This window comes from Anopheles coluzzii, chromosome 2, assembly GCF_943734685.1.
Source record: "Anopheles coluzzii chromosome 2, AcolN3, whole genome shotgun sequence".
In the NCBI taxonomy this organism is placed as follows: Eukaryota; Metazoa; Arthropoda; class Insecta; order Diptera; family Culicidae; genus Anopheles; species Anopheles coluzzii.
Genome location: NC_064670.1, coordinates 34,639,058 through 34,665,795, shown reverse-complemented (window position 1 = coordinate 34,665,795; position 26,738 = coordinate 34,639,058). Strand labels below are relative to the sequence as shown.

The following is a 26,738-nucleotide window of genomic DNA, read 5'->3' as shown; positions in this document are numbered from 1 at the left end:
TTCTGTATAAAAGTGAAGTAAGAAACTACGTCCATTCAAGCTTCCAATTCAGTGTAGGCTTTTATGCAGCTTTTATGATGTAGACGCGAAATCTTAATAAGCGAACAGAAAAAAATTCTGGGTATATTAGACAATGTTTCATAAATGTGCTCTTATTCTTGTGAACAGTAAATAAATCGAAGGTGCAGGAAAGGACAACTCGTACTATAAGAATCTTAAAAATAGTATGGAAAATCGGTAAAAAGAACTCATGCCAAAAAAAACTTATAGCGCAGGTCTATATGACTTAAAATTGCATGCAAAATGAAATAAAATATCGCCAGGATTGGAGCACGGATTACGTTAAACGTATTTTATGTTAAATCATTAAAATTTAAAACTAATTTCATTTCATCGTGCTCTATATATCAATCGGGGCAAAATTTTCAATACTTTTGCATGCAATTTAAAGACTTGCGTCCAACCTGGGTTATAAGTTCTTTTGGCCAGAAAATCATAGTTAATTGCGTTTTGAATGTTTGAAATGACGAATGTGTGTAAGTGAGGATCTCCAAAAAAGAAATGTTTCGTAATTCACTGTGTTTTTTGTTAATTAGTTTTCTCATTTATCTGGCTTTAAGTTATCCAAAATTTTACTCTAGTCCCATTGATTTTCATCTTACAAAACTTAACTTAAAACTCCGTTTTGAAAAACTGAACTTGCATAAAGCTTGCATGCAATTGCGGCTTTAGATCACATTTACTGTTTCCAATCCAACTGCCTTTCGTCAGCTGTTTCGTTCGATGCTTTACCACATTCAAGTCCCGGATGCATCTACTTTACCTTGTCTATCACACCATACCCACTCACACTTACAGCTAATTGCACCTGTGTTTCTGGCCTTCCATTCCCTCCCACGGTGTTCACGTAACTAGCATAAGCCTATGCTACCCTGGAGCTCCCCACAGGTGATCTTATGCTCCATGCACCACGGCGGGTGGGGAGATCGAGCACTGCATTCCGGAAACGTGAGTGAAAGGAATGGTAGACGAATGACGGTGAAAGAGGTGCGCCCAGTGCAGCGAACGGAGTGAAACGGCACGATGAGGTGGATTATTGCGCGGCCACCGAGGAGATCGGCCACCGCACCGGCACGAAGTTTGGACCGGCCGCGCACAACCAACTCCGACTTTGTTCGTGTTAGACTTTCGTGCAGTTCGCACGCACAGCCTTGAGGTGTCAAGCGCGATAAACCAAACATTTATCCACCAGCAGCGGCACAGGTTTGTACGTTAATCTGTCCCCTCTTCTCGGACTGTACCGCACAGCTCCCGCGTCGAGCATCCGCGAGCAAGTTATCCACGCCGGAGAAAGTTGTCGCTGGGGCGTTGTTTACCTTTTGGTCGATGGAATCCCGAGGATCGCGGTGAATAACAGTGTGCATGAGCAGACACCGCTGCTCGAAAGGTCCCGGGGTAGACTGAAAGTGAAAAGATAAAGTGGTTTGCGGTAGCCCTTCCCGAGGGTTCATGTGTCAGTGAATGAAGATCCTGCTGCGTCGTTGCTCAGTTTGTCCCCACCGATCGTTGGCTGGCCCATTGACTGGCGAGGCAGTGAGTAACGTACAGTAAGACCCAGTTCAAAACCTGTGACCAGTGGTGTGTGGGGGTCCGGGGCGTGTTACTTCATCGATGTGACGACGTGCATTTGCCAATCGATTACGCGAACATTGCGCATATTTGCGCGTAGGCCATTCCGTTCACCCGTTGCCGGATGCAATTTTTCGTTTTTTTTTTAAGTGTAAAAACGGATTATCTTTCCACAAGGATTTCATCGACATTACTTGTGGATGACCCCAAAAGTAATGCGTTCGAAGTATCTGTCCACCAATGGTCACAGCCGGTGATCAGCGAACAAATGCGTTGAGTGTGCTTCTCGCCGGTGTGTCTGTTGTGTCTTTTTTTGTGAAAGTGAAGCGATAATTTTTTCGAACAACTTTCGTTCGTTCCAAAGTGTATCGTGTGTGTATGTGTGCATTTCGTCCTCATCTGCTATCTTTCTGCGTGTAGGGGCACCGCGCTTTGCTTCCGACCGTGCATTTCCTCCAGTGGCTAGTGACAAAAGGGTGCTAATCAATCATATATTTTTTCTTCAATTTTCCCTTCTCCAGTGGCAGTGGTAGTTATTTTTAGTGGTAAATTTACTGCGTGATTGTTTGTGTGTGTTTATTTTTTTCCGTTGCTGTTTTCTTGCTTCGAGCTGTTCTATTTCTTGTTTTGTTTTTTGTTGCTGACCACTTCATCTCGATCCAGTGCAGAAATTGAAAGCACATGAAATTTTCAATCATTGTGCACAAGTGAACTGGAAGATCGAGGTTGAGAAAACGGGATCATCGGAACAACAACACTACAAAGGTAGGTAGGAGCATTATTCTTAATTAAATTATATTTAATTTAAAGTTAGCTTGTAATAGTTAACCTGAGTAGATGTGATAAGAAGCAATAGTATTTCAGCTCGAAATTCAATCCTTTTTAATAAAAATAATCATGTTTTAGTATCACGTGATTTTTGTTATATTTGTTGTCATTTAAAGTTAGCTAAATACCCTTCGAGTTTCTAAAAACAAACCAAAGATGTTTGGTGTTCTACAATTCCTACACAACTTTTTTATGCCGTTTGGTCGTGTCAGGTCAATCTCTGGCATCAAACGATCAAGTATTAGACAGTACCGATCTCAGATCAGAAAATATATTGTTTCGCTGATTGTAGCACCTTCATGCAGGCGCTAATGCCTAACGCCTAACCGTGTATCAGCTTGTGTACTCTTTTGCTGTCAATGTTGTCATACAAAACTCATATCTTCGGTAAGCTCTGAATAAAAAAAAATCGTACGAATTTTGTCTATTTTCCGCTAAACTTTCGTAAGAGCAAATTTGATCCATGTTTTTGGTGATATTTCGTGTTCCACTGGAGTGTGTGGTGTATGGAGCTGGTTTGTTAAGAAAAGTGAAAGACACTTAAAAGGGGTTTATTATTGTTTTCAATTTAATCCATCTCCCGAATGTTCGAGAAAAAAAGTGTGTCAACAATGTTTTTAAAGTTGGCAGAAAGTATCAGCAGATTAAACTAGACATGATAATTACGGCTTAAGTAGAAATAATTTAAATAGAAACCAGAAAATACAATAAAAAGAATTATAAATAATCGCACCCCAAAAAAAAAAACCCATTCGGCAAAAGGAAAAACCCCGATTGTGGTAGATTTCGGTTTCTTTCGGATCATCGCAGCAAGATAAACAAAACCACTTAAGCACGCTGCGCTTGTCCCAAATTTCACCGTTGCAAATTGTGCGATGAATATGCACAGACGCAAAGTAACACCTCTCACCACGGATCAACGGCATTCTTCGGCTGGCACCAATGAAAGTTTTTGCAAGCCCCATGTATTGGAGTGTGTTTTAATGTTGCCTGTGTCATTAGTGATGAGCTGAACCCTGTGTCTAGCATATGAAGTTTTAAATTAAAACTGTAATTTGTCAGATATTATACGAGCGAGCCGAGGTGTCGTTGGTCGATTGCGCATTTATTGCCAGGCTTCACCGTAAATAGCTTAAGTGTGTACAAGCTCTTAGTAGCAAGCAGCTACTATTAAGCAACCGGTTGTCCTCCCGGATGGCGCTGGAAGGTTGCTAATGTTACCCTTGTTCGTTCGAGTTCCACCACCTATACAAGAACCACTCTAAGAAACTGTCTCATTCCGACCGCGGGATGGCGGGTGAGGGGCCGTCGTTGAAAGTAAATTACCTTGACTTGTCCGAAGGACTAAGGCTCAGTGGCGGTTTCGCGGGACACCCGCGGCATTGGGGGTAGCGTGATGAATGGGTAAACGCATTTAAAACCGAACACAATCTGTTTGCTAACTGGTTGTTTGTAGGAGGAAAAAATCTTTAAAATTTAATCAAACGCTAATGTGTCTACTTAATGCATATTAAAAGGAAGCAAACGAAGCTATGGGATTGGTTTGGCGTTCAAAGTACACCGTTTTACACAGTGTGAGGGTTACTTTATTAAACACAAACATACACACACACACGCATACCCTACACAAGCAAACTTATTACGTACTTGGCTAGTAACTCCTTCACCTCCACCTCAACTACCGTAAAAGGAGGTGAAATGATGATACTTTATTGTTTCGTTGCTTTAATCGCGAATGCGCACCGCGCGCTTGCCACTTTTGCAACGCGTGGAGCTCTCGAACGCGTGCACAGGACCATGGTATGGACCGGAGTTGAATAACGAAAAAGAAGGTCAGTCTTGTACGCCTCGATACGATAGGAGAGAGGGTAACGATGTTATGGATGATGGTTTTCACTACCGAGTCTCGATCGAGCAGCAACCGCTTGATCACGCCTAGCTTAGGTGCGAAAACATCAACCGATCTCGGTTACCACTGAGGTTAAGGCTGATGTGGGTCAAGAATGTGATGAAAAGAATTCGTAAGCACGCCTTAATGTAGTGGTAATGCAAATTCATCACACGTCTTCATAATTGCCGCTCGCCATAAAAATGAGCCATTCGCACGCAAAATATTTTCGACGATCGACAACGAGCAACCGGAGGAGCAGTGAGAATCTTGTTCTTAGCGGTTTGGTGTAGTGTTTTTGAACGCGATGAATTGTTAATGAGCCAAGAACGTTGATGCTGCTGCTGCTGCTGTTGTGGTTGTCTGTGGTCAAGATTGTCTATGGCCGGGTGGGAACTGTGTCAATTGGAATTGGATATGTGTTAGCATACAAAGCGATCGTGCGGTTCTGAAAGTGAAAAGAAAAGAATTCGAATAAAGGCTTCGTGCTTCAGCATCATTAATGTTAATCGGCTGTTTGCTAACTATGTGAAGGTTTTAATTAGTTTGCTTTAAAATAGTTATTATTTTTTGTTGGTGTGCAAAAAAGAGGTTGGTCCCACTCAGTCAAACACTATTTACAGCTGAATGTGGTCTAATTTTGTAAATAGCATTTTAGTAGATACGGGTTTTTTGTTATTTCTGCACCTTTGAGCCGTCGTTAAATGATAATGTTAAAGAGATGTTGAGTAACTTAAATCTAGCCATAAATTTACCATCTTGACAACTCGTTAACTTAATTCATCCCTCTAATCACCGATAGTGGCCATTCGAGCTGTACAAGCCTCATTTTTTATCCATGATACATCTGAAAAGCTTGTGGAAGACTGTTTCTCTCTTTTTGATAAAAATTACATAAAATCTTCCGAGATGTGAATGGTTCAAGAAAGGGCACGAAATGAATAGTGCGGTGGGAGACGTAATGGTTGCTATTAGATGAAGCATTGCTGGACGCCTCGGTACGCTTTCGTTTGAAGGAGTCGTCGTAAAAGTTGAGATGATACCGCCGTTCGGACGTTTACCACTATGACGCAATCGTGCGCAAGAAGCTCTTTTAGGTGTATAGAGACAAACAAAAAAGCCGGCCGCATTGTTGACGATCATGACACAAGAGGCCTTGGATATGCAATACGTTTAGTGATGCGATCAGATTGAAGAGGGAAGAGGAGGCGTAAGGGTATGTCTTACGCTGAATGTAGTTGGCTTGCAAGAAAAAGCAAAACCAAAACTATACTACGGTCGGAAGGTTAATCTCATATCGACTCATGTGTTAATTCATTATAATAATTGTAAAATAATAATATTCCATTTTTGCGTTAAGATCCCGAGTCGGTCTTCGTGTACAATATTTTGAAGTCTTTCTAAAGGTGTTTTTGGAGAAATAATAATACGTTTCATCATTTTGTTATTGGAAAAATATTGGATTTAATTAAATGACCATAATTCAATGAAAAATACCAGTCATTTCATTTACATATTTAAAACAAATGTTTAAATCCACACAAATAATTTGTATGACGTATTTGTTTGCATTAATAACTTGCATTTGTTATAAAATTTGGCGACATCATTCGAGCAGCGCTGTACTACCGATTAGATCAGATTTGCTTGTTTTGATGTATCGACATAGAGCAAGCATGCATGCGATACATTGATAGACCACCGCCTAATGCATCACTACACGAGCTGTCAAATAACAAACTGTCAGAACAATCAGCTGTGGTTTAAAAAACCGCCGAACGGCACAGGTACAAGAAATCGCACCACATTAAATGTTCCGAGAGTGCAAGGTGTCGATCAAAAGTTTCCATTATGAAAGATATAACGTTTATTTCTTCGAGTTATATTTCCCTCCGCGAAGCGTTCCTCAGCGTGCCTGTACCGGCGAATCAGTTCAGCCTTCTAATGCCCACGCAGGACAATGAACCGTAAGTGCTAAACTGACAACAAGAAAAGATGGCGAGATTGTGCAACATTCTTTCTACCCATTTACAGCGCTGGATGTGAAACGTTGGACGACATTTACGAAGTGTGTGCATTGCAAAGTTTGAACTGCAGCTTGGAGGAGTTTCAGGTGATAGACAAGCAACTGTTTAATTGCATTTTTGGAACGAAATTTTCCACCCATTTGCTCGGTGGCGGCCTCAATCAGCTCAGTCTGTCAGAGCCGGCTGTAGTCACCAAAGCCAAGGAGCAAACGGTGTGCAAAACGCGCACCATTGCTGGACGTCCTTCGTGGCGCATTTCACTGGGTACGAAGCTAGACCCAAAGCCAGCATCAGCTGCCAAGCTACCGGAGTGGTTAGTTGGAACGGATCGTCAGAAACTTTACAATATGGAAGCACTAGACGGTAACGGAAAACGGCTCGACCTGATGCTCATGGGCGTAGGCGAGCCGAAAGCGTCCCGTGAGAATGGTAAGGAGAACCGTGTCGCCAAATCGAACGAAGGTTTAGGGAAGAATATCAAGCAGCATATCGCTATACCCCCAAAAGCTGTGCCGGCTAGCCATACTCAAGGCAATGTTCCGGTTGTCAGGTCAACGCGAGAAGCCTTGTTAAGCATAGGGTTGAATGAAAACGTTACCCTGCTATCGGACAAACTTATGCAACATTTTAACAAACTATCTAACGTAGGCGTTCCAGTACTGAGAAGCAACAGTGGGCCAAATATTGGCGTGAAAATGCGCCGGAAACAGCAGCTAGGTGCACCTTCTTTCATCACTGCACCTACGCCAGCGAAACAGAGAAGAATGTCCACCGTGAAGGATTTGACAGGCGATCGGAGGGTAGTCCTTAATGCAGATACTTCCGCACTGTACCATGATGAAAACGCAAACGTCTGCCAAGCGGCGGTCAAAGATAGTCGGAATACCCGTAACAAAGTTTCCAAGCGAATTTTGCGAAAATCAACCATTAATCAGAAAACAGTAGGCCAAACTAGGGAGCGAACGAACGGTACGAAATGATAAATCAGTTAACTTAAAATCGATAGTAAATACTTCATGCGGCACTGGCCAGCTTACTAATAATAAGTGTTGACAATTATGATTTTGGAGTGAATAATTTATGCTCGCGTTTTTTTGCAGCCTTGTTGTAAACCCGTTTTTCAAACATATGCTTCTCGTATAGTAGTCATAAAGTATTTTCTGCTGTAAACCGAGGTTGAAGCCGGCTAGTAGTGTAGTTTCTTAGCGCGTGGTTTTATTCTCGCGATGTCCCCTTCTCAACGATAGTCCGGGACGATGGCACATGGGGTGTTGTGTAATGGATTTGCGGGTATTTTTCAGCCACGAACGAATAGGTCATCGCGACGTCTAACCAAAAGTTCGGGCACCGGGCGGTAGCAATCCCCCGCCCTAGTACACCCAGTCCCATTTGCTGTGGTGTCTGCCTTCAAACACGTCCAGCCCGGTGTAGCGTGAGTTTACCTTGCGCACGAAAACGCGCCGATTGCCGATCGGTTGCAGCGCCCGATAGTTATCAACCATGGGCGAACCGTGAATGCCAGTGTCGAGCTAAAAGAAAGAAACGAAATGAAATGGATTTAATTTGATTCCCTTTTTTAAACTGCAGCCCGCGAAACACTCACCGTACGAAACCGCTTCATCTGGTTGACGGAAAGCTCGAGCAGATCGGGAAAGACGACCCACGTGACCGCCTCGGAGCAGGGCGGCGTCGTGAGCGAACCCTTGTACGTGTAGAAGCGCGTCAGATCGATCCCGTCGATCAGCGACTGCAGGGTGAAGGTGTGGTTCAGCTGGAGCGTATGGTCGTAGTCGACGATCTGGCCGAACGAGCGCACCAGTGTGTTGATGCTGGGTGCGTCCTGCTCGGTGACCTGGTAGAAAAAGCCCAGCACCGTAAGACCGTCGGAATAGCCCAGCGCCTCGCCGACGGATTTGTACTTTTTGTTCCGATGTATGATGTGCATCTCGAGCGGATACCTAGCGAACGGTCGCACAAGGACAAATGCATAATAAATCCCCCCGGCCTGCAGTGTCTGGTGCTGTTGGTGAAGGCGATGGTGCAAGAGCGCCTTTTTGCGCACAAGGTTCGCACAAACACTCGCGCACACCTACCTGATATCGTTGAGTACGTGCTCTGCGCCACGGTTGTTTTTGTCGCCCCAGTGAAAGTGTAGCCCTTCCAGCTCGTACTCGTTCTCCAGCTTGCCGCCAAAGATGTACGGATGCTTGCCGATCGCTGGGTCCGTTTTCGGAATCGAGAGGGACACTGCGGGACGGAAAAAGGAACAGAGCGCGAAACCAGAAAGGCAAAGGGGGCTGTAAGTGAAAGAACTTGCGCGCCCTCCGCCCAGCCAGCACACTTACCGGAATGGCCATTGTTGTGGATGGTCATCGGGCCCGGAAGGAGATTGTTGTATCCGACCAGCTCGATCGCCGGCATGTACAGCGGGACGGCCCGATGGCTATGGATCGCGATCGGTGACTGATGCGCGCCGGCGCAGCTTTGGTGCGCTTTGGACCAACGCCGCTGGTCCGGTTTCGAGTAGCCGAACCGATGCCCGTCCGCACCGTCGTACCGGCCTGTGGGGCAGGAAAACGTTCATCGAACGATAGCGAAATATTATTGGTTGTGGCACTTAGCGTGTCGGAACTCATATATGTTAAATGTGAATGGAGAGGGAGGGAGAGAGATAGAGGGATGCTGTAAATTCAAAATTGGCAAACCACGCCATCGTGATCGTGTACTTTACCCTCTTTTGCCTCCGTAAACCTTGTACGATGATAGCATGTTTAAACAATCATGTACAACCACACCATTTGTACAAAAGGAACCAACTTGAAACAGATTATTTGTTAGCAAATCAACTTTAACTTAGCTACTCGTGAAACTAGAGGAAATTAAACGAACGATAACAATTTCAAACGATGTCACATAGTAATGTGCAAATATGAGTAGCCATTAGCGTTACAGCACACCTTCAACCGAAAGCGAAAAGAGTGCTTATTGCTGTTTTAGCTCGCAAGTACGATATGATACGGGGCCTAGCAAAGTCTGTGACCATTTACAACGGCCAGCCCGCAAACGATTGCCCCTCTCGAGATGCACCCGAGAATCACCGCTCATAAAACTCGGGCCACGTGCTCCGCTCGCTTGCAGTTAGATAAACTCGGCTGCCGCCTGTGGCGGGGGGGTTGGTTTACGGTGTTATTTTGCTACACCTATGGGTGCAATTGTGCGGCTGCGGCTCTCTTGGTGTAAGTGTGCCGAGAGGTCACTGCTTCTGCGGTGAGCAGCAGCAGCAAAACAGATACGCTTGACTTTCGGTGGATGAGCGCGCATGTGAGCACTACTGGCCGTTGGGCAAACCCTTCTGTTAAACACCACGCCAAAACCAACCAGAGCCAGTGCAGTGCTCTAGTAATCCTCCCGGCATTAGAGCACCTATTCACATTTAGCAGGAGGGAAGGTGCGTTTACACAATCGCACGCTGGCGAGAGGTTGTCCCGCAATCTTTCACTCTCTCAAGTGTGCACTCTTCCCATCGAACGTGTGCTTCTTATCGATGTTTTAGCAATTAATCTAGAATCACAGCTTACCGCCGCTTAGCAGCAGCGCGAACAGCAGTGAGGAAACAGACCAGCAGCACCTCGATCCAATCGACAACTGCATGATGAACACCTTTTTAAGCGATGGTAATGTTTCACTTTCCAACCCTTGTTTCACTTAGCGCCGAGCTCTCACTGATCGTTATTTGCAGGCACGATTTCGGTTTCAGAGTTCACAAAAAGGATGCTTTTAACGACCGGTTTGGAGTGGGACTGCAACAGAACTGTCCGCGCGCAACTGAGCTTCAGACGCAACGGGAACGTGCTTTTCTTCCTTTTGCGCGAGTCTGGATTGCGTTTGCGATTGCGGCTGCAGCACACGTGGCGATACTGCGAGCACCGATGGGAAGGGATGACCACCACCGGACACTATCGAAAATCCCACACAGAAAAGCGCAATTGCACCTTCGACGACAGATGACAGAGAGCAGCAGTAGCAGCAGCAGACTGTCTGTTGTAATGTGCACGATCCTACAGCGCTCTGTACCGGCGGCGTCTGTCTCGACCGATTCCCGACCGCAAACTGGTACCTTCGGCGCGCCACTGATAGTGTTTTATAGAATCGTGTGCATAGAAGAGCAGCAGCTCGCCTCGATGTGTGCAGAATACCTGGGTGGACACAATCCGACACTCACCATAATGGGGGAGGTGTTAAAGCGAGCGCGCGCGCGCTCCCTTGCGTGTATGCGTGTACGCTTGGGTTTTATCCCTTTTTCCTTGTTGGACGTCTTCGGAATGGACATTAAAATTTTGCCACCACGGTTTTAGAATGCCACGCCAGTGGGCAGCGGGCAAGAAAAGAATTATTCCGTACCAAGATGGCCAGCTCAGACTAACTTACCATAGGCGGATTTGGGCGAATTTTTGACCATTAATTGCTCGAAAACGTGCGGCGCCTCGGCGCAACGTGTTTAGCGCGGTGGACCCCGTGTACGATGTACATGCCCTGAGGACGGTGTGAATCTCAACGAGGCTGATTGGGATGGGAGCAACGGGAGGGGGGGGGGGGGGGAACGGTGGAGTGTCGATGGGCAAATTTTAATTACCTCCTGTGGTTGGAGTTGCGTGCCTTTTGCGAGGGGGATGTGTTAGGTTTTGGTGAGGGGAGGATAGCGATGGATGGATGGACATAAATCAATGTGCGTCTTATCTTTTGTTTAAGAGACATTTAGTGAGGGAGTTGCGACACTGTCATCCTCTCCTGCGCAGATGCGGAAGAAGCATACCTAATTCGGTTGCATTCCGAAGCCCTTGATGGGAGTTTGAACGTGATAAGGCAGCGAACGATCTGGGGCAGAAAGGTTGAATTTGTAATGGCGTTAAAATGGTGCATTTATTTGATAGGGTTTTTACCAGATTTCACATTGACATGATACAAGCCCCTATGCTTGTGTTTAGAAATCAATTAATAGTAGACAAGATATGTAGGCAATCTGAAACATCGTGTGGGGCGGTCTAACGATCGCTATAATGCTATGAATTTCACTACCAATATTCGGTGTCAGAATTAGTTCAGTGACTACTGAACTCTAAAAATATTATGATATTGATTTATTATAACACAACATCATTATTAAGTATGGAAAGATACGGCAGCTGAAAGGAAGAATTCGATCTCCTGAAGAATGTTGTCCTTCCTGAAGGCAGATCCTAGTCTTCAAAGGCGATCAATCATGATCATTCAATTGAACTCATCAGTGATTGCAGAATTTGTGTAGGATCGTGTTAACGGGACTAATTTTTCATCCAGAATCCTAAATTTTGGATTTTTCTACCGCTTAGTACTCAACAACCACCATACAAAATCAACGCGAGGGTTATTCTAACAGCTACTGGTTTGTCGACTGCAGCTGCTGCTGGGTTATTAAGTGTCGCTCACGAAGTCAATCTACCAAGGGCGGCCGGGAGAGGGACAAACATGGCTTTGCGACGGCATAAGGTATAGGTGTAAATTACCCGTTCATTGAAATCGCGACACTCGCCACCGAGGAAGTCGTCGTCGAAGCTTTTTCACCTCGTTTCACCGTCACATTGTTTTCATTATTTTCCAGCACGATCGAAATTCCCCCCCACACACACACGTTGGTGTAGTACTGGGTAGTGTAGTGTAGACAGCTGTAAAATGGATTCGTCAGGTGATATACCCAAGCATCATTGAAGTAAGGAAGTTAGTAGTGTTGGTGGGGTATGATCTCGTCTTCCCTTGTTGCCAAGGTCATTAAAGGTAACGTTCATTTCCGAAGAAAATGAGCGCTCGGGGTGAGCGCTTAACGCAATGTAGGGATTTTCCCTCAACCGCGTATAGCCCTCGATACATTCTCTTTTTTTGTTTTTTTGTTTCGTGCCATATTGGAGAGCCTCTAGACATTCGCGAGATACGGCCAAGGGAACCAGAGGGCTCTTGGGTGCGGTGTAAAATATTTCGATGATTACGGCTGTAATTTATATTGCATCTTCGTGATGGACGGGCCGCCGATGCCCACTAACATATTTTATCGATTCTAGGACCGTTTTGTGTACGGTATACACGCCTTATAAAATGGGCAAATTGAGCTTACCGAGCGCTAATTTGAATAGACAGATTCGACGGATTCGATCCGAAGTAGGGGGATAGCAGGCGCCATCACAAGACGCACGCCACCAGCACCAATCCTAGTTACTGTTTCTCTTCCGCTACACCTCCCGCGCTATGTATTATTGGCCTCCCCAGGTCCCGGTATGTACAGCGATCGAGGTAGAGATCGTTCATTATTATGCTGATTGGAGGGTGTACTTTCGTTGAAATATGCTGACATAAAAATCACAACTTTACTATCGAACGTGTGTGGAATGAGGGAGCGGGAGCTACTTGTTCGGGTCGCCGGCCCTACACCGATAACCGACAGCAGCAGTACCAGTAGCTCACTCAAACCATGGCTTTAATTTGATTATAGTTACAAGTGCTTTACCGGCGCATACTTGTGCGAATGATCATCCGCCCCAAAGCCATCCGTAACTACTTCATCTACGCAGGCTACTTAACGCAAATGTGTCTGTGCTGGATTGCGTAGTTTTCAATTGGTCTTAAAAAAGAAGGTGGCTGCCAAAGTAAGCGGAACCCACAAAACGGAACCGGGACAACGCATAGAATCCAAACCATCAAAACAAACACACAGCCGATCGAGATTTTAAGGTGAAATATTTAAACAGTTTATATCCCCATTTCCACCTTCCGTTTTTGACGCATTTCGGTGCAGCAACGGAACACGCGCACACGATTATCGAGCTATAAATATAGGCTAATAGGTGCGTTCTCGGCTCGTTCAGCAATCCTATCAGTGAAGTAGTTCGCTCAATCGCCTTACTTCTAACGCGTTTTTTGGAGGCATGGTGGGAGGAACCTGCACCAACTTCCGGCGCGGGAAATCAGAACAAGCGAGCCCGCACCGTGCTTCTGGAATCCGATCCTGGAAGTAGTAGCAGCAGCAGCAGATATTAAACAGCGCCGATCGCGGCTCGTTGCTACCGATTAGCACCGATAATGGCATTAAAAGCTTCGCTTCGGCTCGGTCGGTCCATGCGACCCATTTCACGCCCTCGTATTTAGATGTGGAGCACGGTGCGAAAACGAGAACAGTGATGATCGTTTGCCGCAATTTGTGATTGAATTTGGCTGTTAAAAAAGCGTCTTCAGATGGAGAGGCGGTGCGTTATGTTTGGTAAAAGCATTACCGCAAAATTAACGGTTCACGGATAAGAACCAACACCTGCACTACTACACAACACGGCTAACAACGTCACAAAAATGGCTCACGTGGTGAAGAGAGCATGGAGGGAAGTATAGGTTACCAGGACATTTAAGAGTGCTGGCCCTTCCCACAGCAAATTGTATCCGATACAAACTTCAATTTTTCTGAAGTATATATAGCTTTGTGCCTTCAATTTTCGAATAAAGTCTGGAAACATGGTTTGAAAGTTCTCGAAAGTTAAAACACTAACAAACACCAACCAAAAAACGCCCAATGTACTCATACTGGAGCGGAACAGCACATGTGATAATGATTTGGCACTTCCTCATTTACACCTTCAAGTGTTTGCGTGTGTCGTGCCCGGGGTAAGAAGACACAGTGAAGGGTGTAGGTTGAGCGGAAACTTCCCTTTTCCGAGCGTTCCCCGGCTGGTTCCTCACGATGGGTCAATGGATGGACATGTCCATTGCATTGCATTGCTTCTCAAATTCTAGTCAGAATTTGACAGCGGAGTAATTGTACAACAGCTCATTTGATGAATACTGTGCACACATATGTTTTATGTATATTGTGACTTTTCGGATAATCATAAAACATTAATTAATCAAAACATTTAGTAACATTTATAAGAGTTTTGCAGTAAATTTCACCTAGATGTGTCCTTTTTCGCATCAACAATATTTTTAAGTTAAACCATACTATCTACTTTCTCAGTACTCTATAGCCAATAGTGACTGGGAAACCAAATATAAGGTTAGCAAATATAAACAATAGCGCCATCTGTACACATTGTATAGTGGCGCCATCTGTCTTACTTTAAGAAACTCGCTGAGAACAGTATGATCATGATCTTTTATGTTTATGTTTATTGGTTATGGAAAAATTATGGAACGTCCGCCCATCACTTCGAGCCTGCATCACTGTGAGCAGGGCAGATGGAATGGTGCGAAATCGTGACGCGTTCCTCTTGACCGGGATCGTAACACGTGCAGAGCACCCCTTAGGTGAACTTGGTTGGCTTGGGCATCTTCCGCAAACCACCAGTGTTTTGTCGTTTCAATTTCCTATCCATTTTTTTATGTGTTTTTGTTCGAAAGGCGCTTGTTTCGATCACTGCACACAACAAGTAGATCGATAGACATGATCCAAACTGAGAGCATGTCACGAGACTAAAAAAATTGGTACAAAACAACATATTTTGATGATGATCTATTCACCCCCAGTTCGTGAGGATGCTATTAGAGTCTTGTTGGTTAGTACTACAGCTCTGTGCAAGTGGCGCCTTTGTTGTTTTGATCGTCTTTGTGCCTATTGGTGATCCTCAGTTTGATCCAATGCAGTTGCTTAGGTCAATTTGGCTGTAATAGATTTCTGCGGCACATGAGACGTCCGTTTGAGAGATTTAAAAATTTGCTTGCAACTTCACAAGAAACACCGAGTACTGAGTTTCACCTGGCTACCACTATCAGCAACCCAAAGTGGGAAAAAAGTGTCAAATTTCGCAAAGCACAACAAAGAAAACGCATCCCCCGGTGATAGCCACTTGGAGGGGAAAGTTTTGGCTCGTACGATAGGGGCCATCACTACGACGGCCATCTAGTGGTGTCCGTTCGGCAGAGCTCTCCTGGTTCGGTTCACCGATTTCTGTGCGTTGGTCAATGCTTTTATCTTAAGCGGTCACGGTTGCTTACGCACTGCAATGATTAGGGGAGGGGAGCGACCGGCTGCCGCCAGTATCGGGTTGAAAAAGTGCCCACCAAACAGCGAGCAACGAACAATCTCAACGTCTCAACGCCCTCTTGCGGTGTGGCGGCATAGTGGACTGTTTGAACTTTCCTCTGCCGGCATGACTGGATGGCTTCGTCACTATTATTGTTATTATAAGTAGCAGCAGCAGCAGCAGCAGCACGCCACACATGGCTGCGTGTGTCCATGCCCTTCACGTGCCGGGGTCGGGGTTAAGTAAGGGCGCGAGTGAAAGCTGCCTAATTGCATACTTCACGCAACCGCCAGCGGTAGGGCTGCCCTATCGGTCACAACGGCCATACGGCGGCACAATGGTACACACACTGCACCATTGTCTTCTCACGTGACCGTGGCCTCCGCACGGTAATGCACCGGTGATAATGTGGGATGCACTCCAGCACGATGCATCTTCCCATTGCACACCGATGGGACAACGATGGCAATGAACTGCAACGAACAGATTAGGATCATTTTGCGATAGATATGCGGCGCACATGTCGGGCTGTATGGCTGGCGGAAGACAATATTGCGGATCATCGCTTGGATCTCGTAAACGTCGTGTGGAGTGTGAGGATACGGTTGATTCGAGTGACACACATTTGGGGATGTTGCATTTCTCTTTTTGCTGTCGCTTTCATCAAACATGTTTGGTGTGAGGTGCCGTTCAAGTTTGAGCAATGGTTTGTATGTGCTTTTTGCTAATAAATGCATTCGACCACTACCTTGCACACATAGAGTGGTCGAAGTGGGTTTGCTTTGGTAATGGAGTGTAGAGAGTAATGTTTTCCGCTGTGGAAACCGTTGCAAATCACAATCACAGACCATTGTTCAATTTTTATCTCTTGATGGAAATTTGTTGATGGATTTTGTCTCTTGATGGAAATGGTAGGAAATTAGGGCTAATGAATGTAAAGATGAGTTTAACTTGTTTACGGTGCTGCCTTGTGTTGTGCATTCGTACGTGGGTTCTTATCTCGTGTAGAGAATGATTTCCATGCGCAAGAATGATCCTAGTACTTGGTTTAAATATCATTTTGTCTTACGTGTATGGATCGTGTGGACTAGCTGAAAAGCTAAAGCGCAAATAAGACTTTAATGTGCCATCGTTAAACAATGAGAAAGACACCTTGCGAACTTTGGGGCCTTTTGGAGCACTTATGGGCAAACAAATAGCTTCTTCTTTGGTTTGCACGTGAACAATCAGTAAAAATGTCGCTATTCTTCGTTTATGCTACTCTCTGCTTAAGGTGAGCGTCTTGAAACAATCTCGTTACTGCATAGAATATTAGTTTTAAATTTGATAACATACGAAAGGAAACATATATTGAAGGCAATAAAAACATTGAAAATTCTTTTATTTCAACTATCAGAAACAGTAAAACATAGGAAAATGAGTAAATGGAGTACAATGTTATTGGTATAGCTTGTGTATATAATGATTTATGATATTTGATTGTTGAGTGATTTATAGACATTTCTGCAATTTTTCTGTGTTTTCACTTTTTTGCTTTTGTATTAGATTTATGCCGACTCTGGAACTAATTATTTTACTTTTACTATAACTGTTTCGAGGAATAAAAAGCCTCCTGATTGACGTGTTTTTGTAGTAGATGTGTTTCACTGGAATATATTAAACTTGCTTATATCCTTCTGTTCCGTTGTGTTCTGTAGCCTTCCAAATTCCAAATGCATTTTTCCAAATTTTGATGATATCTGGAATTTTAGACTGATCATTGATCATTGAGAACCACGAAATATAAGATTCGCAGAGTCAAATAAGAACATAAGCAGTTACATAAAAGAAGTTACAAGTACATAAAAGTTACTATTCTACTACTCTAATAATCCAGATCATTCAAAATATCTGAGACGGTCATATATTTTTAGCAAATAAATGTACCAGACGTGATCTTCTACGTATGCTAGATATAAAAAGGCAGCATGACTTACAACAAAGTCCGCCCCACAAATGCTCAATTTATCGTAGAATATCCGTTCAAATATGACCTTTGTATACCAAAGCTTCCGATGTTGTGTGGTGCCTTCGGGAAAGTGTGCATAAAGCTAATCCCGGTGGCACTGAGACTAGTATTATTAGTGTAACGAAATGTGTGTATTGGTCATTCAGCAAAGGCAAAACAAAAAAATAGATCCGTGCCAAATCCAATTCACCCTTGAAAGCACGCAAGCAAATATCGGGCAAAATGGTTCACGAGCCATTCATGGCTTTCACGGCAATTCGAAATGGTCGCGGCGATCGCGGCTAATGTTTTCATTCGATGGGCTATTCGTGGAATTGGAAACGATCATCAATCCCCTACCGCGACGGCACAGAAGTAGCAGACATTGACCATTATGCGTGGAATAGATGTCCACACGATCTTTGCGACCCTGCCAAAAACACTGGTGGCTGGTGACACTGAGCCTTCAAAGTCACGCGGAAGGCTACAACCTCATCACAGCTGTGTTGATGAAAGAGTGGTGGCGTGTTTGTGCAAAAAAACAAACCGGAATAGAACCACTAAGAGCACCTGAACACCACGCAAGAGTAGCAACAGTGCCGGATCCATACACTCACTCACACACCGGTCGTACAAGGCTGGGCTGTGGAAGATCCCCCTGACTCATGGCTCGCTCATGGGCAAGCGCCGTTTGGAACTGGTTTTTTTTTATTGGCAAAAAAGGCGGCAAGCTGCCACTGGAGAGGGAAATTTCTCTATTACGCCATCAGGCGAAGCCGGTTGTTGCGGAAGATCCTAACGTAATAGAAGCGTAAGACTCAGCGCGGCGCAGACGGTGGTGGCGAGCAGAGCGAGTTGTGGTGATTGATAACAGTACGGCGGAGTTGTTGGTCGTTGCAGGAAGATTGCGTGCTATCAACAGGTAGTCAAGGTGCAGTGATAGGGAAGAAAGCGTTATGGAAGGAAAGCGATTGAACCTGCGTATGCTGCGATCCGGATGCCCAGGACAGGACAAGTTTAGCACGCCCGCCCTGTCAATAACCTGTGTATCTTTTATTGCAACGCAAGCTTATCAAGGTGTACCGATCAAGAGTGATCGCGAGTGAGCGATCGGCAATGTGTTCAAGAGCCATTCTCGGGCTGATTTCTAAAGAAGTAATAAGAGAAATTGGTACAAAGAGGTGAAGTTGTTATTACTTGCCAAGAGTAGTACTTGTGTAGATTGAAGGGTCGCAATCATCAGATCAGATTGTTTTGGTTGCAGTTGAATGATAGCACCGTAAACACACGTGTACAACAACAACATCAACAAAACCCCCGTTAACTGACAAAGACGAAGATTCACTAAGCGCAGTTTGTGCATGGTTGTAAGCGAGCATTACCCAAAAAAAACACTTACAGGAAGGGAAAGTAAGTTTTTGACTGCATCAAACTGTACAAAACACATCCCTCGAACCCATAATTGAACCATTTTTTGCTGCTCTAAAAGCCGTTCCGTGAGCAGGATGTTCGTGTGTGAGTGGATGTATGTGTGTGTGTTTGTGTGCTCAATTTGTTGTCTAAATGCCTCCCCACGTGTGAAATGGAATTGATTTGGAGCTCTGTAGTGTAGTGTGCGAAAAGCAATGGACATTACAGTTTTTGTGAGTGCATAATGCGATATTTTGCTGTTTGCAAATACATGTAGGGGAAATGGGAGCGAAATGGGAACTGGTGGTTAAATTACAGAGGATTAAAATAGAATTCATCATTTTCAACGCAAAATATGCAATGGTTTATGATCATGATCAATTTACTGCTCTAATGATTATAATTAATTTAAAAAGGAGTTAAAAAGATTTTGTCTTTATCAATTGGCGAGGTGATTGATAAAGACAAAATCTTCTTAACTCCAAAAGGTGAATGTGCAACGTTTAATCATTTCCATGTAATATACATTTAATAACTTTAATATGAATTATTACTTCAAGTAAGAATTTTGAAGAAATTTCTTGCATTTATGTGAAATGACACCGACAAATGTTGTATTTAAAGCGAAATCAAGAATTTTAAATTTGATTGTACATTCTCAAAAAGTGAGTACATTTTAATAAAAATGATATTAAGTTGCATTGGAATTAAGAGAATTTTTCATTAAATTGAAAATTTACGGTGATTTATTATTCCACATTTTGTTTCAATCCGAAAGACCCTTTATTAAACTTACTCACAAGTATTTGGAAACGAACATTCCACATATTTCAAATGTAAAATGTCCTACAATATTTCAATCATGCTTCCTTGGCTTGGCTCCCTCATACCTTATTGATCGCTCAATCCGTTTCGAATGATACAACGGAATTGAATTGATACGGAATGGTTCCGGTGAAGGGTAGGCGGCGCTAAAATTAAATAACGGTCTAAGTGGTGTAGCGATTTGCAGAATGCAAACCCGTGATTGTAGGCTTTTTGCATATCCTGCGCTGCGAAATAATTTGCTTTGCCTGTACAGTTAACACCTATTATCGATAGGAAGCAGGTCGATTATGATTGCTGATGTAAAGGAAGAGAAGCTACACTGCGTTAGCTTAAAACATTTGCAACGTTCTATTCTTAACACCACGATACACGATCGCACTTCATTAGTTCGAGAAACAACCAGACTTACCATGATACGAGCTGTGATCTTCGTTCTTTTGAAAGAAGCTTTAGCCTTCAAAGCAGCCGTTACCCCTGGCAACCTTCTTCGGCGAATTCAGTTTTGCTAAATCAAATTAAAAACCCGGTTTGATAGGCGTTTGTTTCATCTCCTTCAAAAATGTCGATCACACCAAACTGCTGCAGACTTTGACGATCGAACTCTCTACACCCATGCCCGAAACGTTTCGATTCACCTTGATTTGGGCTGGATACGATCCGGCGAGCACATGTGTGTGTGTTTTTTTTTTGGTGAACTACTTTTACAAACGGCTGGTGGGTAACCTTCGACAGCAACGCCTTCACGTGTTCAGCCGCGCCCCAAGCCGCTCGCTCGGGTGGGGATCGATCCGACGGGTGGGAAATGTGTTGCGATTTGTGCATTGCGCAATGGTGTTGTTTTATGTTGTTTCGTTGCAGTTGCATCGAGTCTCCTTCGACCAGACATAGAAAAGCAACGGGCACCACGTTTGACTGCACAAGCAAAAGTAACAGTTTTTGTGTCGATTGTGTGTGTGTGTAGACCAGAAGAGAATAGGCATTGGTGAGGAATGGAACGGTGGGCAGAAGAGAGGGTGACTTTGTTTCAGTTCTTTCATACACCCGGTAGGATAAGTTTGGGAGCGGAAGATATAGGCCGAAGAAATTGAAAACACCCATCGTGGACGGGTCCAATCCGCCTCTGCTGCCACCTCTTTCACACCGTTGCCACCGAAGCAAGTGTTGCTAGAAAGTAAAAATGGAACATAATTTATGTAGATTAAATAACGGCGAGCCGGATGGTTTGTTCATTTTATTACCTGCATTTATTGCAACAATTTGCACGGAAGACGAGCGACATTGGGGGTGTTTGTTGGTTATCAACGTTCCGGAAGATGTTATTTATTTGCAAGATATATTATACCGAAGCTGCTGTTTTGCCCGCACGTGTTTTTGGAAGATGGTAACCTCCAGTAGATTGTGTGTGCTGATGTTCCCCGTGTTGCGTCACTTTTGACGTAAGGAGAGCCAGCTTTTTTTTGTGAGCGCCGTTTTATGGTTCGCCGGTGCAAATTGTATACAATATAGATTGCGAAACAAATGGGGCCTTAATAATCTAGCACCCGAAAACGTCCTCTCAATTCTTCAGTTGGTTTCATCCGTTGCTGGGGGTGTCGCTATCTTTTGTCCAAACGAGCAATCTACGGTGAGAAACACACGAATTTCGAATTCCAACACCATCGGGCAGTGTTGAAGTGTTAGGTTTTGAGTTACAATTTCACTTTTGTTTTGTTTTGTTTCCCCCCACACAATAGGTTTATGTTGTCTCGGAAGTCTTGGACACGAAAACCTCGGTGACCACAGTATGTGGGAAAGCATTGTGTCAAGAGCCCCCCTGGTCGTTGGGGACGGTACTTTGCCATCAAATGTCGCCCACCCGCGACGCATACGACGAGGCTCATTAAGGAATGGAATTTGTGTTTGTGCAGCTAATGCAAGAGGACAGACAGACAGTTTGGTTTGCATAATTCGCCATTTCTCCATACTCACTGTGAGCATTGGTTTGTGGTTGACAAAAAAAGCACCCCACGTAATGTAAAATTTAAAGCGTCTTATGGCGAGGTATATTAGAAGATATTGTGAGGGCGTTAGAAAACCTAATTTTTTTTTAAATTTAATTAATTGCTGAAAATATCAGTATCCCGGGGGCTGTCTAGGATCTGTTGAATTTTAACAAATAAACTACAGCTATTATTATCTAATACTGCGAATAAATTAATTGCGGCCATACATTAACCGCTGGGCTTTATTATATGTATGGTCTGTGAAATTCGCGATCATTTATGTCTAATGGCGCTGTATTCTTCTACCCAGACGTTAGAGAGGGTGCAGAGAAAATGTTCCCTCTTGTACTCTCCGCTGCATAATGTTGGGCTTAACCGACATCTAATCTTAGCTAACCGTATTAATACACGATGCGCAATCTCAGATTGCGCATATATTCGTTTTATCAAAACATATGTCATTTCGCGTAGCCAACCCTGAGCTATAAACGTCATTTCCATACATTTTCAGATTGCGCCAAGATTGCGCATAAATTTTCAAGATTATATGTCCGAGATATATAAATATTTTTTGACAGATAAATATATCAAACCGATCCGTTTGACAGATAAATATATGCGCAATCTGAGATTGCGCATCGTCTATTGCTACGGTAATTGCACAATTCATTTCCTTCACTGTTCGGGTTTTTGTCCAGAATGATCCGTTGCGAACAGATCATTTTCATGTCATTTATTTGAGTGCACAGCATTTTCTGATTTCAATGTTTCGGGTATCAGTATTCGGCACACATGCTGAAGTTGGTTAGTGTATATTTCCTCGTCTTTTCCTATCCCATATTTCCAGCATAGTCGGCAGCAATTGACAACATTGGGGCCCTCTCCGTTTGAAGCTCGTAGGCTGAAATTTCAGCCTGTCAGCTGTGTGCATTGTATAGCAGTTTTCGAGCAGCTATCTAAGTGAGTATACAGTATACAGGTGGGCTTATCCCAAGGTGTATGAATTTAGAAGGCTGATTTTTATCGCTTCTGCTTCTGAATGAAGATTGTAAGAGTGTTTCGAGTATTCGTCAAGCCTCCAGAAAGCTCGTTGGAGCAAAAGTTTTCACTCGTTCTGTCAAAAAGTGATATTCAAATTTGGTTATAAAAAAACATGCTATGAGACCACCTGGACTACATTCACTTTGATTCCAGATTCCATCACCTGATTTCTTTAATACACCTTGGGATAAATGTAAACAAACCCGTGTTTTCGAGCAGGTACTCGAATCTAATTCTAGCTTTTAGGCTAAAATTTTCTAGACTGAAAATTGCAGGCTAGTTTTTTGTGTGGTTTTGTATGGATTGTTTACATGATTTCAGCCTCCAACTGTCAAACTCCATACAAAAAACTAACTAGAATCGTGAAGGCCCTCATTATATTGTATATTAATCCCATGGAAGAATACAGTTCACTAAATCATAGAGCTGTTTGATCTTGGTCTCATAAACTTGATATCTATTTCGAAGACCATTATTCTACAACATGATAATAATGATATTAACATCAGATAAGTGTATGTCGAATTTGTTTGGACTAATGACATATGGGTTCTAAATTCTTTCTCAATAGCCGACAGATCTCGGTACCTATCGTTACCATTTATTGACACATCGGTTACAGTCTACGGTGTGATACAAGTATTTCGTTATTCTACAGTTATTTAAACCATTCGCCTCTATTTTAAAGATTTATTGCTCGTAAAAGTTCAGTTCAGCAGTAGGATATCCGCTGTGGTGTTTCAATCTCCCTTTAGGACTAATTATGAAATGAGATGATCCTCACGGATACTGGATCATGTAATATATTATATACGATGCATGCATACGATACCAATATTTCCTGGTGTTGTGTATGTCTCATAGTTCTTCACTGCAGGATGAAAGGTACAAGAGTAGATCTGATATTTGAGAGTCTGGTTATTCGTAAAACTTTGAGTAATCCTATACGATATTACTGACAACATCTATGCGACTACACCCTACTTTACGTGTTAAGATGTTTTGACGGGTACAACAGTGTAAATCTCGTATAATGGTCTTTTCAAGTTCGTTTAGCCTCTTAAATGTCTTTTGAGTTTCTCGATGGATTATAAATGCAAATTCCTGTTAGTTTTATTGATATTCTTTTATCCCAAAAAGAATGTATGCCGTAATCCATTAATATCCTACTAGAAATTATTCATATTTCTTTAGTGTATTTTGATACATTACTTACACTCTTCGTCTCTACGCCACTCCTTCACAGGAACGGATCCACTGAAAATGCAGTCCGCTCGGATTGCATCGCTGCTACCAGTGTTGCTGCTACTGCTGCTGGCAGCCCTGGCCGACGGATGGCCGTACCCGCGACCCCTGCCACAGAACCTACGCCGACTGCCGAGGCGGAACGACTTCGTTGCCTACAATTTGCACCGCGTCATACGCCCGCGGGACGTTAACGATCTGGACGTCGACCAGGCACGAAAGGCCATGCACGATGTGCACGAAACGATCGCCGAAGTGCAACGACTTTTGGCCCTCGATCCTTCGCTTCCCAGACTAACAAGGTAAGCCTTCTACAAGGTGGCAAGCGGGATACTTTCTTCCGTGACGCTTCGTTAACGCCTTTTTCTTTTGTTTTGCTTTTAGGGGAGAAATCGAGGAACTGTTTGAAAATGTGACACGAGAAGAGTTTGCCAAATCACTCCGCGCCGGCGACCATAATCGGGCCCAGCACATGCGTGCCCTTATGCTGGTGCTACCCTACCACACCAACAATATGTCACCGGAAAATATGCAAAAGATTTACACCCGGCCACCGGTGACGCGCATCGTTGGGGCTGCTTCCCCGGACATGAAAACGGGCGCCTCCGATACGTTCCCAGTGACGCCGGCAAGGTCTGTAGCGACCACCACCACGACGGCACCAACGGTACCACCGCGTATTACCACGACCGCTGCCATCCCGGTAACGACGATCCGATTTACAACTCCTCGTCCAACCACCTTCCATCCGACACTCCCGGAGCGGATGCGTGATGCCTCCTTCCGGAAGGAGAATGTGAACGACCTTCTTGCATCGATCGGACTGACCCAAAGCTCGGAGGAACTTTCGACGCCGCCAACGTTCCGTCCACTGCCCGCCACGATGACGACGATACCGCCTTCCCTTCCAGCCGTACCGGCAACCGCTGACGACACCCTGAACAATGCGATCAATGTGGACGATCCGAAGGTGGCCCAGGAGCTGAAAGAGCTGCTACGTTCGTTCGGTTTGCTAAAGGAAGCGGACAGCGATGCCAGTGCGAATAGTCCACAGCCACATGCGGAACGTCTGGTGGACATTCAGCCATCGGCGCTGGTACTGCACGAACCGTTGAAGGTGGAAGAATCTACACCGTTCACGGTCGAGGAATCGAAACAACCCGCTATCGAGGTTAAAACGGGAGGACTAACGCAGGCGAACGTAAAGCCGGATGACTACGTCGCCTTTAAGCCTCTATCGATCGGATCTTCCACGGACGATGGTGATGATGCTAAGCCAATAGACGAAGAGCTGGACGCACTGCTCAAGTCTTTCGGTCTGCTAGGCCCGGGCGCTCGTAACAAGAAGTCAATGCATCCGGAACCGACACAAAAACCACCGATGGTAATGAACTCGGTCCCGTCCATCGATGCCGACCTGGTCGCACCCCAGCTAATGTCCGTGCTAGACACGCTCGGCATACAGATGAAGCCCTCCGGGGGCATACCGGCATCGGCGGGTACTACCACCCCCGCGCCATTGGTTCGACGGCGTGAGAAAACACCCCGCAAACTGGACCCACCCGCCGACCAAACGCCATCGGCCGCCAATTTGCGCGTCAGCAACGAAGACTACCGCAAGCTGGAGCAGCTGTGGCAGACAGTGAAGCAGCTCGAGCAGCTGAATGCAACGCTGACGGACGATTCGCTCGACGTGCTCAACCCGAAGCACTACGATCTTAGCCCGTCGCTGCTTGCCCAGGGTCCGGATCCGCTGCTCGAAGGGTTGGACGCGCGGGAACGGTTGAACGAGATCAAGAAGCGCCAGGAACCGGCCACTACCAGTACGGTTACCGCAGAGGTACAAGCGAAGGACGATGAAGCATCGGTCACGGAAAGCGACAGTCCGACCCGGTTTAGCTTGCAGCTTAACACGAACGCAGGCGGTAGCGATGACACCGAACAGGTGGTGCAGCCAACGGCGACAACGGAAGCCACAGAGGTGGTAGACACGACGACAACGAACGAGCCCACTACCACGACCAGCACCAGCACGACGACGGAAAGTGCCCGCAGTGCTGCCCTGGAGGACTCGTTCCCCTCGTCCGATCTGGCCGGTGATCCCGTGAATGAGGAACCGCTGCCGCCACCGCGCCGCAATGGGTTCTACTTCCTGTACGACTGGAACACGTTCCTGGAGGTGGGCGAAGAGCCGAACAAGGTTATCATTCGGTACAACCCACGGGCAGGAGATCCTAGCCGCTTCCTACCAGTCACCGTACCGTAGAGGGGGGTGAACGTTCCGGACTGCATCGAGAGCCCGGGGTTGTAAAAACGCGTAAAAGTAAACGGCGGGAAAAGGATGCAAATAGCTCTTCCTTCGAGGGGTTCCGCAAGCAAGCGTGTGTACATAGTATAGATCCCTTCCTTGTGTGTACGTTTAGTAGAGATGAGTTGTAGGAACTAAATTAACACGTTTTATTTATTATTCTTCTTTCTGCGAACGGACGGAAAGGAGGGTGGCTTCAGGTACTAGTTAAGAAGTTAAGAAGGCAGATTTCGCATTGCACAGCAGCAGCGGCGGCGGTGGGTATGACCAATAACTAGGCTTTACGGATACGGGATAATAGAAGAAAGAGCTGGAGTTGAATCTCTCCCCGTCGAGATGTAGAGAGGGCAAGGGCAGATGATTTTAATGCCCTCTTACTTATCGTGCACTCTAACGATCCTCGTTTTTTGTATAGAAACACACCGATCTAGTTTGAATTAGGGAAAATAAAGAGAATAAATTTAATCGAGGCTGGAAGATGTGTGTGAGGTGAAAGAACCCGTCGTTTGAATGTCGTTGCTATGGAAGCT

At 44.8% G+C, this 26,738-nt stretch overlaps 3 protein-coding genes across 6 annotated transcripts; 2 read left to right on the top strand and 1 right to left on the bottom strand.

Annotated features, from left to right (window-relative positions):
• Window positions 1-730: 730 nt before the first annotated feature.
• On the top strand, window positions 731-26,673 carry LOC120949293 (uncharacterized). 4 transcript variants are annotated; one of them, XM_049605200.1, is made up of 4 exons: window positions 731-1,263; window positions 2,293-2,394; window positions 23,902-24,202; window positions 24,285-26,673. In XM_049605200.1, exons 3-4 carry the CDS (start codon window positions 23,919-23,921, stop codon window positions 26,164-26,166), a joined length of 2,166 nt encoding a protein of 721 aa, XP_049461157.1. In that variant the 5' UTR covers window positions 731-1,263; window positions 2,293-2,394; window positions 23,902-23,918; the 3' UTR covers window positions 26,167-26,673. The 4 variants fall into 4 exon arrangements, with proteins under 4 accessions (XP_049461157.1, XP_040222443.2, XP_040222442.2 ...); XM_040366509.2 differs by having other exon boundaries at window positions 732-1,263; window positions 2,151-2,394; XM_040366508.2 differs by having other exon boundaries at window positions 732-1,267; window positions 2,151-2,394.
• Window positions 4,016-7,352, top strand: LOC120949295 (uncharacterized). Its single transcript, XM_040366511.2, has 2 exons — window positions 4,016-6,312; window positions 6,380-7,352. Exons 1-2 carry the CDS (start codon window positions 6,197-6,199, stop codon window positions 7,350-7,352), a joined length of 1,089 nt encoding a protein of 362 aa, XP_040222445.2. The 5' UTR covers window positions 4,016-6,196.
• On the bottom strand, window positions 7,566-10,495 carry LOC120949294 (carbonic anhydrase 7). Its single transcript, XM_040366510.2, has 5 exons — window positions 9,951-10,495; window positions 8,718-8,933; window positions 8,466-8,619; window positions 7,976-8,330; window positions 7,566-7,901 (listed from the first exon to the last, which is right to left on the bottom strand). Exons 1-5 carry the CDS (start codon window positions 10,021-10,023, stop codon window positions 7,743-7,745), a joined length of 957 nt encoding a protein of 318 aa, XP_040222444.2. The 5' UTR covers window positions 10,024-10,495; the 3' UTR covers window positions 7,566-7,742.
• Window positions 26,674-26,738: the final 65 nt, after the last annotated feature.